Source organism: Cyprinodon tularosa, unplaced genomic scaffold (genome assembly GCF_016077235.1).
Source record: "Cyprinodon tularosa strain WSP-4 unplaced genomic scaffold, ASM1607723v1 ctg214, whole genome shotgun sequence".
Classification (NCBI taxonomy): domain Eukaryota; kingdom Metazoa; phylum Chordata; class Actinopteri; order Cyprinodontiformes; family Cyprinodontidae; genus Cyprinodon; species Cyprinodon tularosa.
Genome location: NW_024038796.1, coordinates 369,519 through 384,754, shown reverse-complemented (window position 1 = coordinate 384,754; position 15,236 = coordinate 369,519). Strand labels below are relative to the sequence as shown.

General features: G+C 38.2%; 1 protein-coding gene across 3 annotated transcripts; it reads left to right on the top strand.

The window, feature by feature from the left end:
- Positions 1–8,667: 8,667 nt before the first annotated feature.
- Positions 8,668–12,501, top strand: ido1 (indoleamine 2,3-dioxygenase 1). 3 transcript variants are annotated; one of them, XM_038285679.1, is made up of 10 exons: positions 8,668–8,859; positions 9,287–9,382; positions 9,463–9,582; positions 9,668–9,786; positions 9,891–9,905; positions 9,986–10,085; positions 10,238–10,355; positions 10,429–10,480; positions 11,253–11,401; positions 11,487–12,501. In XM_038285679.1, the coding sequence occupies exons 1-10, from the start codon at positions 8,767–8,769 to the stop codon at positions 11,876–11,878; spliced, it is 1,254 nt and encodes a 417-aa protein (XP_038141607.1). In that variant the 5' UTR covers positions 8,668–8,766; the 3' UTR covers positions 11,879–12,501. The 3 variants fall into 3 exon arrangements, with proteins under 3 accessions (XP_038141607.1, XP_038141608.1, XP_038141609.1); XM_038285681.1 differs by having other exon boundaries at positions 8,736–8,863; XM_038285680.1 differs by lacking the exon at positions 9,891–9,905.
- The last annotated feature ends 2,735 nt before the right edge of the window (positions 12,502–15,236 follow it).

Below are 15,236 nucleotides of genomic sequence, written 5' to 3'. Positions count from 1 at the left end.
ATTGTTAGCTCTGCTCTATCTAGCACTTTCATAACAGTTTCTGCTGTGGGAAAGAAGCACTAGAGGGAGAACAATGAGGAGGTATCTATAATAGGCAGACTTCTTCAAATCCCCAGGTTAAGTCCATGGTTTCTCAAGAGTGTACTTAAGTACATTTTTTAGGTATCTATACTTTACTCCATTACTTATTTTTCTTCCTACTTCTGACTTCTACTCATTACATTTTAACACAAGTATCTGTACTTTCTATTCCCTACATTTGAAAACAGATGTTACTTGTTACTCTTGGCTATGGTTTAATTTTTATAAATATTTATTTCACGTCATGTGCACCATCCAATGCAGATCACTGGCGCCATCCACATCTGGTGAAAACTAGTGTAATTGGATGCGTCATATCATATCAACACTCACTGGTTAGCTATTCATGAAATTTGTGCTGATGCCAAACAAAATCATCATAAGCAAGCAGGTGTTCGTCAAACTGCAAACGCAAATTGTCTATGCCATGCTAAAATGTCGGATTTAGAAAAAGATGCCAAAATGTCTGAAAGGTCAGACACAGGCAAAAGGGTAATGGGAGATGGAGGCGGAGACCAACAAGACCTCCCTCATCCTTGATCCTATCTGAAAGAATTTTACGAAATAGACAAAAACTTGAGCTTTCAATTCATATAGTGGCATCTGGCTGTTTTTTTTAAAGGTTACTTTATACATTTATGCTTTAAGTAGATTTTGGAGCACATACTTTTTAACTTTTACTTAAGTATAGAGGTCAAGTTGACACTTCAACTTTTACCAGAGTGTTTTTAAACTGCAGTATCTATACTTCTACTTAAGTAACAAATGTGTTTACTTTTGAAACATTTTTGAGACCCTTGACTTTAAAAAGGCACTATAAAAGTAGAGGTCACTCTCAATGGGTCCAAACTTCGAGTCCTGCTTGTAGTCTTAAGTCTCAACTATCCAGCCAGGTTTTTTAAATGGACAGTGTGTAATTAATCTGGCTTTTTATTAGCAATAAGCTAGTATTGCTTTAATGAATACACACTCTCTGAAAGTCTAAATACATAATAAAAAAAGAGCATTCTCATAGCTTAGAACTAGTTGTTCAATCTGAAAAACACACACGCAAGAAAAAGACATTTAGATGAATTTTATTGATACAAGTACCTTAGTCTTTGGCACTCAGACCTCGGCAGGAAACATTAGCACTGAATTTTATTTGATATGTACGAACAGGAGATGTTTCCCCCCCAGGCCTGAAACTTGTGGTTGAGTGGAAATAGATGAAGTTGGTCAGTCCGTAGACTGCCGGTTGGCGAGACAGCGTGCTTGTGCTGTATGGAGAGATCCAGTGAACTGCATGAGCTCATACTTGTGCTTCACTCGGGTACCTGGAATATGGGAGTCCAGCTTTAATAACACAGGTTGCATCAACCTGTCCATGAGGAGCAAGCATGAAGCGACAGTGGAGAGGTTGAGATAAGACAGGGAACACAGTAAGAATTCGGGGGGAAAGACACTCTGATGAAGCTTTAGTTACCATGGTGAAGAAGGGGCTGGAGGTGGGTTGAATCAGTTTCATCTGAATCGAAGTCAGACATAGTGCAACCACTGTCTGTGCTTTGGGTAGCAGACCAAGTTGTGGATTTGGAGACCTTTTAAGAGGAACTGGATGCTGATTGGGCTTTCGTGGACGTGTGGTTCAAAGCTGATTAGCTTGTGATGGAGGCGGATGAGGGTAAGTAATCGGTTTCTTCAGTTGAACTTCCGCCTAGGCTTCATTTTACAAATGCATAAGGGGCGGTGCACCCAATGGGAGATGCCATGTTATATCTACATTTTTGATTAGATAAGCCAGAAGCGGACAAGCTTTAAGGCTTTACGTGTTTTACCTGTGCCTGGAAATGTGTTGTTAGTGGCTGAAGAGTTAAAAAAACAAGAAAAAGCAACTATACAGGTGCTGGTCATAAAATTAGAATATCATGAAAAAGTAGATTGATTTCAGTAATTCCATTTAAAAAGTGAAACTTGTATATTATATTCATACATTACATACAAACTCATATATTTCCGATGTTTATTTTGTTTAATTTTGATGATTACAAATGACAACAAATGAAAATCTCAAATTCATCATATCAGAAAATTAGAATATTACTGAAGACCAATAAAAACAAAGGATTTATAGAAATGTTGGCCAACTGAAAAGTATGAACATGAAAAGTATGAGCATGTACAGCACTCAGTATTTAGTTGGGCCTCCTTTGGCCTGTATTACTGCAGCAATGCGGCGTGGCATGGAGTCGATCAGTCTGTGGCACTGCTCAGGTGTTATGATAGCCCAGGTTGCTCTAATAGTGGCTTTTAGCTCTTCTGAATTGTTGGGTCTGGTGTATTGCATCTTCTTCTTCACAATACCCCATAGATTTTCTATGGGGTTAAGGTCAGGAGAGTTTGCTGGCCAATTAAGAACAGGGATACCATGGTCCTTCAACCAGGTACTGGTAGCTTTGGCACTGTGTGCAGGTGCCAAGTCCTGTTGGAAAATGAAATCTGCATCTCCAAAAAGTTGGTCAGCTGCAGGAAGCATGAAGTGCTCTAAAACTTCCTGGTATGTGGCTGCGTTGACCCTGGACCTCAGAAAACACAATGGACCAACACCAGCAGATGACATGGCACCCCAAACCATCACTGACTGTGGAAACTTTACACTGGACTTCAAGCAACGTGGATGAAGTGCCTCTCTTCTTTTCCTCCAGACTCTGGGACCTTGATTTCCAAAGGAAATGCAAAATTTACTTTCATCAGAGAACATGACTTTGGACCACTCACCAGCTCTTTAGCCAAGGCAAGACGCTTCTGACGCTGTCTGTGGTTCAAGAGTGGCTTGACACAAGGAATGCGACAGCAGAAACCCATGTCTTTCATACGTCTGTGTGTGGTGGTTCTTGAAGCACTCACTCCAGCTGCAGTCCACTCTTTGTGAATCTCCCCCACATTTTTGAATGGGTTTTGTTTCACAATCCTCTCCAGGGTGCGGTTATCTCTCTTGCTTGTACACTTTTTTCGACCACATCTTTTCCTTCCCTTCGCCTCTCTATTAATGTGCTTGGACACTGAGCTCTGTGAACAGCCAGCCTCTTTAGCGATGACCTTTTGTGTCTTGCCCTCCTTGTGCAAGGTGTCGATGGTCGTCTTTTGGACAACTGTCAAGTCAGCAGTCTTCCCCATGATTGTGTAGCCTATAGAACTAGACTGAAAGACCATTTAAAGGCTTTTGCAGGTGGTTTGAGTTAATTAGCTGATTAGAGTGTGGCACCAGGGGCCATCAATTTTGAACCTTTTCACAATATTCGAATTTTCTGATATGATGAATTTGAGATTTTCATTTGTTGTAATTTGTAATCATCAAAATTAAACCAAATAAACATCTGAAATATATGAGTTTGTATGTAATGTATGAATATAATATACAAGTTTCACTTTTTAAATGGAATTACTGAAATCAATCTACTTTTTCATGATATTCTAATTTTATGACCAGCACCTGTATATCATTCTATCTTCTACGTTCTGTTGCAATGGAAGAACATACCTGCTTTATGAGTTAGAGGCAAAAGAAACAACCCCCCAAAAAAGGAAAAAACACAACAAACAGGAAAAAAACAACACCTTAGCAGATTTTAATAGATGGAAACAAATACTGAGGCAGCAAACTTCAAAACGAAGGTTTGCAGGCTTTCTGCTGGACAGGTAAAGTAATTCAATATAATAGTGAAGTTTAATTTTCTGTTATGTTAGAAGCAAGGCACAGACAGCTACCAGTAGTTTGTTAGCCTACATTGAATGAGCTTGGATGCAACAGTTATTAGCTGCTGTAAGTAGATGGCACCCCCCGGCTTCAATAGAAGGTCTCACCTGCATATAGAGGAGGCACCAGCCTGTCATTTGTCATTTAGTGCACCACTAGATGGTGATAAATCTCACACAGTGTCCTTTTAAAAATTTTGAATCAGTTTTGCTTTAATACAAAAAAAAAATGTTTTCTTTTGTTTCTAGAACCACAAAGAAAATATTGTTGTTTCTTAAAAAAAAGAAGCTAGAAAAAGAGTAGGATAGCGAAGCATAAAAGTAGCTAGACTGGTTATTAAGGAGGAGTGTTTGCCTAGTGGTTAGAGCAGTACGCTTGTGCTCTAAGAAGGTTACAAGTACTCTGTTTGATCCCCACAGCCTCCACTCTGGGTTCCTGAGCAAAACCCTTAACCCCACACTGCTCCCTGGGCGCCACACAATGGCAGCCCATTGCTCCCTAATGGGATGGGATAAATGCAGAATGAATTTCTCCATGTGGACAATAAAGGGATTTACATCATATATTAACCTATTTAATCAGGAAAAAGGTCTGACTAAGTTAATTTGCATGTTATATTTTTAAGTTATTGATATTAAGTTTCTCTTAAGGAATTATTATCAGTATATGAATTTTACAAGTTTTTGCTTAAAAAGAGGCCCTGAGCAATTAACCAGTCCCCCTGTTCCTTATGCTGGCTCTAAGTGGCTGTTTATACTATCATTATTTTATCTATTTTATTTTTGACTAAATATAAATGTATCTCTGCATTTTATATGTTTAGTTTGTATGTTGAATTTTAATACAGATCACCCCAACTACAGGCTATATCAATCTAAATATTCTCAAATTCAGATAAATGTTCAATTCAATTCCAATTATGTACCATCAAATTTAATTGATCACATATTTATAACCCTGCAGAGCACTGACAATGCTTTTAACTAAAAAAGTAAAAGACTTGATTTCTGAATAGAAAGGGATTTTTTTTCAATGACACCGATTTTAATGACTGAAATATGATGTTTAATTCAATTCAATTCAATTCAGTTTATTTATATAGCGCCAAATTCACAACACATGTCATCTCAAGGCACAGTTCAACCAGATCATACAGTCAAATTGATATTAGTTTATATGTCTTACTGTGTGTTAGGACCAAATAAAGAGCATCACAGTTGACCTTTATACCTGGAATATCTTAGCATGTTTTCCTTTAACTGCAGGTTTATCTCTAGATAAGAAATACCACAATTTCTGTAACTGACCTGAATGCTGATTAGTGGTTAAAGCTTAAACAAACTAAAAATTGTATCTAAAAGTTCAAGATTTTCATATAAGAAATAATCATATTACATTAATTAGTTCAGTTTGCCAAAGTCCAGGAAGAAACACTTAGTAAAGAGTTTCTTTGGTTTTTTTTTTTTTAAGTTAATCAAGTTAAAATATCTGCACTGAGCGGTTTATTCCACTAGATGATGCTGTTGCTCAACATGTCTGTGATTCTCCTTATTTAGCAATGAATACACAGAGTAAAATGTAAAAAAAACAAAAAACAAACAAACAAACAAACAAACAAAAAAAAAAAAAAAACTAAAGTAATATCTTTTGAGGAAAATTTTTAAATGTCCCCCAGAATTTCTTTAAACCACACAGGGTCCTCATTATGCATACATTTTCTAATATATGCTGAATATAAGCATTCTCTAAGCAGGCTGTTATTCATAGCTAACTGATATTTCCTTGGTCAAAATACCTGCTGGGAGATGCAGATGTCTCATTGATAGTTACAGGAGTGATTGTGTGTCAAAAGGTGTGCAACAAAATATTTCGTAAAGGGTACGTACCATTGTTTCCAGGCCTGTTTCATGACCTTATTTTTTGAAGTTATTCTGTTGAAGTATGATTGAAAAGTGAAAACTTTCATTATTGTTTTTCATTTTAATAGATTTTTCTATTGTTACTTTTGTCAGATTCAAGTTATTTTTGTGACAATTGTGGATTTTTCTTTGATTGAACGAGGGGTGCCAATAATTTTGTCCACATGTTGCAGCAATTCAGATGACATCTCAAGGCCTTATACAGAAACAATTCAATCTAATAATACAGACTGATTGATTGATTGATTTATTGATTGATTGATTGATTGATAAAAGGTGCTTGTTGATTTCCTCCTTCTTTTGTCATGCAGTAGCCCTAACAATTATTAGACTGTCAGAATAATATTTACACCATGGTGCTTTACAGATGCAGTAATATTACACTTGAAAGTCATATAATACTTTCTTTAAGTCAATTAACTCAGTCTTTGCTAGTCTGACCATAAGATGCTTAGCAAATTGACAACTTTGGCTTAAGCCTAGGTGGTTCCTAAGGAGTTAATGAACAATTTATTTTCCTTTGAGGCTGATAGTTTGTCAGATTGTTTAAAATCTGGGCACAGTTGGCTATTACAACAGGGCAATAATCCCATACATACTTAAAAATTTGTTTATGAATGGATAAAGCAGGCTAAAATAAAAATTCTGCAATGGCCTTGACAATATGTCCTACTGAAAAATTCTCAACTGTTCTTTGATCTCTGGCAGGAAACCAATATATTTCAGTAGACTGGATTTGAGATAAGGAAACTGTGTAAACATCTAGTTGCTGCAGTTTTGTGTAAAATAATTATTCCACCCTGGAAAAGGAATTGTTCAAACGAAACAGCCCAAGATTGACAGGATTTTATGTCACTAATGAGGGAATGCTGACTTCTGCATAATCTTTTTATGCTTCTCTCTATCTTCAACCAATATCAAAATAATTAAATGAGTTTAGACCTCTCTCCTCCACATCTCTTGTTATGAAAAACTTTGAAAAGATCCTCGTAGAAATCAACCTTGGCCTTATTTACAGCTATCCAAGATCCACTACAGTTTAAATATTTCAAAAAGTAAAGGGAGTAGATGATGCAAAGATTGTATATTGGACAAAATACATCAGAATTGTGAAACACCAGGAACCCATGCCAGAATTTATTGGCAGATATTTCTTCTGTTTTTAATTAGATGCAACCTCATATTTTATTTGAACGTTTAGCATCGTAATTAATCCTTTCCATGTAGATTTTATTCCTGCTTTTACTTTTTTATTACTCAGCCCAGCAGGTTAAAGGGAGCAGTCATATTTTAATGGCTGTATCCTTTCAATTCCCTTGTACATCATGTACACAGACCCCTACAGAGCTGGGGGGTGGGGATGGTTATCTAATTAAGTTCTCTGATGACAGCACCCTGCTGACCTTTTTACCTGAATCAGGGCTTGCCTTTGATTTCTCCATATGGTGTGGAGAGAATCACCTGTACTTTAATGTACCGGTAACAAAAAAAAAAAAAAAAAAAAGAAAGAAAGAAAAAGATGATTGATTTTGGTGAAAATGCTACAAAACAACATGATAGTAGTATCATCCACAGTGCAAAGATTGAAACTGGAGAGACGTATAAGTGCTTTGGCATAATATTTGACTCTGAAGTAAAATGTGAAAAAATACAGAGGATATTACAAAAATAGGCCAATATAATATTTACCTGCTGCAGAAACGAAATTCTTTTAATGTATGCAAACCCTTTGTATCTGTCTTTTGTTTATTGAGAATCTTTTAAAGGTATAGTGGACCTGTCCTCTCCCTATTGCACATGCACAACCCTGTAGCCGCTCCCGAGAGGGAACGCCTATTAAACGTGAGCATGCACAAGCCCATTTCTCCTCATGCACACTGTTTAAAAGCTGCTGTTTGCATCGCTCATACAAGCTTACTTTCCAAAAGAAGATTTGCAATTTTTCCACTATGTCAGACTCACCACCGATAAGTGAAAATGGGGACGACAGCCTTATGTAAACATATCACCAGAATGATTGACAATTATTGACCACTTATTTTGATGATCCACCCAGAAAAAGAACATTCTCCACAATACCTTTAACTTTAACGTTTTATGTGTTGTTTTTATGGATAGTCGGTTAAGAACAAAATGGGCCGCTACCTATTTACCAGTGGGAAAACAGATTGATATGCAAATTTTTTATTTCTTCTGCCAAATGTTTACTGCTTTTATGTTGTTCATGTTGCTCCTAAAGTTTAATTTACCCTCACCAATTTTTTATGTCCAAGCACTTGTCCCTTTGATGCTGACAGGGAGCAGCTGCACCTTATGGCTGGATCCAATGCTTCTCCTCTGTCCACTACATTAACAGACCTCTGGGTATTCATGTGTTTGTGGAATAGTTTTGTCCTTCGCTGCAACCGGTATATGTGAACAGATTTACCCTGATTTGTCTAAAAATAAATCTGAAATCACACCAGTCAATTGAAAAATATACATTTGAAATACCAGGAGAGTGAGATCTGATGTCAGTTCATGGAAATTAGGTTTATGTGGAACTACTGATCATGTTTTCTCACTTACACTCATTCCTGGAATTCCATTCTTTTTCATAATCATCATCTATCGTATATATGTCGTGTTGTTTGAGTAAAGCAGGTAAAAGGCCCTGACTAAGTTTTATTAAGCTTCAAGTAAGCACAAACTGTATTCTTTCTTTAAATAATTATCTGATTAACCCATCCCTTTTAAAGAACAGTGGATTTAAGTTCTAATCTTCTTGCTATTATTATCATATCTCATATACTGAGGTTAGTTTCTCAGTATTGGATGTTTATAGAAGAGTTACTAAATGATTCACAAAATGAAGCCAGGTATTGATTCACAACACTTTACTTGGAATTGTGCAACAGTAATGTCAGGGATAACTGTTGTGTAAGCGGTAACTGTAGATGACAACAGCTTGTGCCAGAGTCCAGTCCAGTCAAGTTGGATTCTCCTGCACAATTGAGACAGTTTCAGTCTCTTTCCTGTCTTAATTTCTCTATGGCTTCAACTGAGACAGAGCACAGAGCTCCCTTCTCACTGGACTCCTACTATGTTTCAGAGAAACTGGGCTTTGTGCTTCAAGACCCTCTGGTAGGTAGGAATAGCTCTTCTGATCATTTTGATCATAATCCAGAAAGTCTGTGTGAAATGCTAGGTATTTGAGACTGAGTGCAATTCAGAACTGGGCTGTAAATTACAAACTGTCACTTGTACTGATATAAGTCCATGCAGAACAACAAAAACTGTTGCCTTTATCTTCATGATTTACAAAACTCTGAATTCTATCAAGCAGTGAATGAAACTAACTGATAAAAATGAGCATAAATACACTCAGCTAATATTTGATTTCTGAATAGACTTTTCCAAAGAAGCAGGCTTTGCTTGTTCAATATCCAATTCTCCCATTGTGCGCCAAGCTCACTGCAGAAATAAACGTCAGATATAAAGTTTTATTGCCGTGTTTTTGCCATTTTGATTTATACTTGTTTGATTTGTCCCGACACTTAAACTCTTTCAGGAAACTCTTCCACCTTTTTACCAGCCATGGATGTATATTGCCCTACGTGTGCCAGAATTTGTGAACAGTCATGAGCTGCGCTCCCATATTAACCAGGTAAAAGGTGACAATAAACTGCCAAGCAGAGTTCACTGCTAATTATTTGCAAGATTCCTCAGAGCTGTCATGTTTTCCAGATGCCGCTGCTGAGCACCCAGTTCCTCCAAAGCCACAGAGAATTACGGCTTGCCCACCTGGTTCTTAGCATGATCACCATGGGCTACGTGTGGCAGGAGGGTGAAAATAATACTGTTAAGGTGATGCAATTTCCCTTTTTCTCATTCATTTGTCTCCGATCAATTCATGTTTGAGGTTATTCTTTTTTGACAATCTTCAATAAAGATGCTGCCAAGAAACCTGGCTGTCCCTTACTGGGAGGTATCACAGCGCTTAGGGCTTCCCCCAATACTCACCCATGCAGATGCAGTATTAGCTAACTGGAGGAAGAAAGATCCAGAGGGGTAACAAAATAAATGTTTATCATTATATTACCATAAAAAGAAATTGATTCTTTAAAATTATTCTGCTTCTCTTTTTGTGTTTTTCTTCTTAACTGAAATATCAGACCTTTTAACATGGAGTGAGTATTCTGTATTTTGGTTTTCCTCTACTTCTGTTCCTCAGGAATATTTTCGCTTATGCTTTTTCTTTGCCACACAGGAACCTGGAGTTGCTGGTCAGACTCCCAGGTGGTGACAGTGTCAAAGGTTTTTTCTTGGTCACTCTGCTGGTGGAGCTTGCAGCAGTGCCTGCCATAAGGGTGAAGATGTATCACAAATACGTTACTTGAAATAACAAATATCAAGCTCTGTTTTAAGTGATCGCCTGACAGAGGACTATGAAAATCATCTCTAAAAATTACTTGAAAATTATGAGGTCTCAGAAAAAAATTATTGTGAAACTGTGTTTCAGAGCATTCCCACAGTCATCAATGGTGTCAGAAGTGGTGACACAGTTGCTGTGGCCAAAGCCCTGGGGAACATAAGTCAGTCTATACAGGACATGAATGATGCACTTAAACTGATGCATGGTAAGAATTTGATTTTAAATGCTTGACATTTAACTTAAAAATAAAACCCTTAATTAAATACTATTTCTCACAGTATATGTGGACCCTTCAGTCTTCTACGGCATTATGAGGATCTACCTGTCTGGGTACAGAAGTCTATTTGGCTCCCCCCCCCCCCCCCCCCCTTTTTTTTTGCAATACTTGTAATTTCCTCACTTGGAATGCTTTTCTTAAAATTCAAGCATTCTTTTTCTTAGTCCTTACTAACAGTTTCATTCCTTTTGAAATGTGTCTCTGTATAAATTACTATTTTCAGTGCAGAAAATTGGGATTTTTCTATGATAATGCGGTTACAAAAAACGGAAAGAAAAAGAAAATCATATATGGTTTTAAATCTCTTTTATTAATACAAATCTGAAGGTGTGGCATCATTTTGGATTTACCACCTCAATACACATTTTACTAACTCTAATTCTTTTCAGACTTTCATTGTACCATTCTTATATTTTATTGTAAAGCCATCCCATAGAAACCTTGAATTTGTATTTTCAAAATTCTACTGAAATGTCCACCTCCATTTTAGTCTCAAGTCTTTTTGCGGCCTCTAACAGGTTTTCAAGGACTATCCTGTATTTCCATCCACATTCCACTGATCAGTTTCCCTGTCCTTTCCCTTTTATTGTCCTTGCGAAAAAAAATTCCCACAGCATTATGCGGCCATCATTGTGTTTTACAGTGGTGGAGCCCTAATATGGTAAACACCACTCTTTCTGAAACACTTCTAAAAATGTTTGAAAACAATGCAAATTTATTCTTTTCCGTCACTTATCTTGTAAAATCTGTAACCTGACTGAGTTTCAACAATTTGGACACATTTATAAGGCTCTGCAAACGATTATTTAATTTATATACTTCTAGGTGGAAGGACAACCCTTGTATGCCACAGGGGCTTGTTTACGAAGGAGTGCAGACAGAACCAATAGAGTGTTCTGGGGGAAGTGCTGCACAAAGTAGTCTGCTGCATTGCTTTGATGAACTACTAGGAGTCCAACATGAAGAAAACTGTTGTAAGACCACTAAAATTTTTTATTCAAAATCACAATAAGGGTTTGGAAAAGATGATGCGCTGTGATCATCTTGTCTTTTCTTTAGGTGAATTTCTAACCCGCATGAGGAACTACATGCCACCTGCCCACAGAAAACTAATCCATGACATCTCTTTGCAACCATCTCTGAGGGGATTTGTCCAACAGCAGGCCAATGAGGACCTGAACAAGGCCTTTGATGTCTGCGTTTCAGCACTGTTAGCCTTGCGTAGCTACCATATCAATGTTGTTAGTCGCTTTATCACCGTACCTGCTGCCCGAGCTCGACAGCTGCGCAACAACAGCCAAGAATCAGAGGGGGAAATGGTCAGCAGAGCCCCCACATCTCTAGAGGAGAGAGGCACTGGTGGCTCAGGCATCATGACCTTCCTTAAGACCGTGAGGGACAAAACAAAAGATGTCTTACTGCCAGACACAGCTAATGACAACTGTCATTAAACAAGATACAAATACAACTTTGATTACTGTAAAAGACTATTTTAAATGCTGGTGACAAATGCTTGGAAACAAAGTCCAGTGGATTGTTTTTAATTTTCTTTTGTGGAATGACTATTTTAAATGTTAATAAAACTTATACTTTGGCAAAAAGAGAGACATCTCAATTACTTTTCCTACATTGAATATTTTTTACTTTGTAAACAATTCCTAGGCCACAAGACAAGTGGGATACCAATCATTCAGTCCAAACCCTAATTCAAACCATTTCTATTGCTTGCAATTTGATTTAACCACGAACTCCTTTATTTTGTCTTGGAGTGGCGGAGGAATGCATCAGACCCATTTGTCTGCTGAACATTAAGTCATTAGACAACAGTAGTAATTTATTTTGGTTAAAATGGTCTGTGGAATTCAGCTGAAATGTATTTGATAAAAAGTTATGGAGTTTCCAGCCAGCTCACGGACTTAACCTCAGTGAACATATGTTTAGTGGATAAGAGAACACCCTTGAAAATACAGTGTATAGAAATAGCTGAAAACAATGAAGAGCTTTTGTTGCATTTAGGCTTTCCTGTATAACCAATATTGCTGATCTTTTCAATTAAAAAAATAAAAGCCCTTTTATCACCAATTTCCCTGATTATCTATTTATTATATGACACAGCATTTTAAATTGACATCTCTATGAAAGTTATACCCCAGTAGTAGAAAGGATGTACAAGGATGAACTTGCTGGTTGGATTTGGATCAACGTTCTGTTTCATAACCTAAGTGTACCCAAACCTATGGTAACAAACTAAAGTCTTGGTTTTTCTTTAGGGCCCTGTCACACCTTGTTGATTTAGACAGCATCTGCCTGACGTCCCAGAATCTTCTAAAATGCTGAACTTTGTATGTGTTTTTTCAATTTTGGACGTATATATAGCATATTCATAATGAGTCCAGAAGTTATGACCAACAACAGCCTAACTTATGCATAACGCACAGCAGCGTGATGCCCATGGATGATGCACAAGCCAGTGTCCCAAGGGGGGGCAGCAATGCGTCCAGAGGCGCCTGGCTTGCATGAAAAGATAACTTTGATCACTTTATTAACCTAGCTGCTGTTTAGCGCCGGTAAAAAAAAAAAAGGAAAACAAAGAAAGAAGGTTTGCAGTCGCAGAAGATTCTGCGTCATGTCTGCTAGGAAGATTGTTGGTCGTGGCTGTGGGTGTGAACACAGGGAGGATATATCACGTTCACCTTCTCACCACCCTATGATGCGGATAAAGTCTGGAGGGGTACTGACGGTTTCCTCCTGTAAACCCTCTTTTATACCAAAACGCTGCCAATACGCCTTTATACAGTAGCAGTACGTTGGAAATACGTTCAATTGCCGTCTGGAACATGTCAAATATGTTGACATGCATTGGAGATAAGTTCCTAATAGGTTCTTGATAAGTTACGCACACTCAGTTACGCACACTCATAAGTCGTGCTCGACTTATGAGTAACTATTAATGTGAGTCAACAATCAAATAACTTACTTGTAACTTTTGCCCCACATATGAGCATACGCTCGCATACTTCTCGACGTACATGCTGTATGTCGACGTATGTCAACATATTTCATCGTGCTCATAAATTATGCAAAACATACCCAGAACTTATCCAATGTATGCAAGAGTTTTTTGCCAGATTTTCCACATGTCAAGCATATGTATAAATTGTCAAGGTGTGACAGGGGCATAATGTTATGATTCTGGCCTGTCTGCCTGCTCTGCTCTCCCTGTGAGCAATCATCTCCAGCTGCTGCCTGCTGCACTGCAGTGCAATCAGCAGAATGTCTCTCACCTGTGTTCAAGCAGTTATAAGACAGCCTGTGGCAGGCAGACAGGGCCAGATAATTGCAAACCAACTAGCAAGCAGTATCCAGCACTTAAAGTTACCTGACCAAGTCTTTGCTTCACGGATTTTCCCTTTTTGCCTAGCCCTTTTTTGGATTTCTCTGCCCTCTGGACAACGACCCTGTTTCTGCCTCTTGACTTCTGCCTCCTGCCAAGCTCCCTGTTCACTAAAGCCTGAGTCTGGCTTCCTGGACCTAATTCCTGCCTCTGTGCTCCAAGCCACCCAACAACAGTTTTAAGGAGAAATCTGCTCTATTCATGCTGCTGAAGGGAGGACTCTTTTAAGGTTAGTGGTTTTGTTGGTTTCATGCTTTTCATTATTTGAACTCCTTCAAGCCACTAACCTAAATCTCCCTCCTTAGAAATCCCTGACCCACGGATGTGCTCCTGATGTCCTGAGTTTTTAATAAACTGTTTAAATCCTTATTCTGTGTTCTGGCTGAAACTTTGGGTCTTCTGACTGGATCATTACACATAAGGCTTTTCCTCTTCTAAATGTTTGGCTGTTCCTGCTGACATTTCTTTCAAGGTGAAGTGAAACAAACTTGCAGAAGGTGCCTGCAGAAGATAGCTAGGGTTCATATTTGAATTAGACAAGCTACTGCTGCAGAACTACATGCCTATCTCATACCTCTACTTCATTAGTAAGATTACTGAAGATGTATTGCTTCAGAAGACAGAACAATGGGAGGATAAATTAGCTAATAGTGAGCAGGTCTAGACAGAGGTAACTCGAAGGAGCTAAGGTGAAAGGAAAGGGCTCTAGGGGGCAACAAAGAAGAAGCAGGATAAACAGTATCTAAAGGTAACTAGACAGATCTTACATGAGACTAAAGGAGAGAACAGACAAATGACTAAAACAAAAGGAATGACCAGAGGGCAAAAAACTACACGAAGACAACCAAGGCTTTGGAAGACATGACAAAAGGATAATAAGTAACTGAAACTAGACCAGAGAACAAACAATACCATTTATAAAGAAAAGGGATATCCAAGAAGAGCAAAGCTTGTCATGATCCTGGCACTAGTGGCTGGCTTGATTACTCATTCCACTCACCTGTTTAACTCTCCCAGGTTTTTCATTACTGCTTATCCAATCCACCTGTTTCCAGCTCCTATATATACTGGTGTTTTCCAGCTACAGGGGCCAGATTATTCAAGCGTTTCGGTGTGAGTAACTCTAGCGTTCTGACCTTTGTTCTGATTTTCTCATTCTGACCCGTTTGTGGTGGTTCCCGAGTTTTGCTGTGTCACTGTCGGCTCTGTTAATCTGCTCTCTTCTGGACTGATTCCTGGATTCTACTTACTTACCGAACATGGACTGTGCTACTGACCTCTGCTTGGATTCCTGTTCTGTACCTCATTGGCTCTGGTTCGTGAACTTGGTTCTGCTACGACTTCAGCTTTGAATATTCCCTTCTTGACACTGTTGCTCCTTGGTGTCGGCTGACTTCAGCTCCGCTCATCACCCA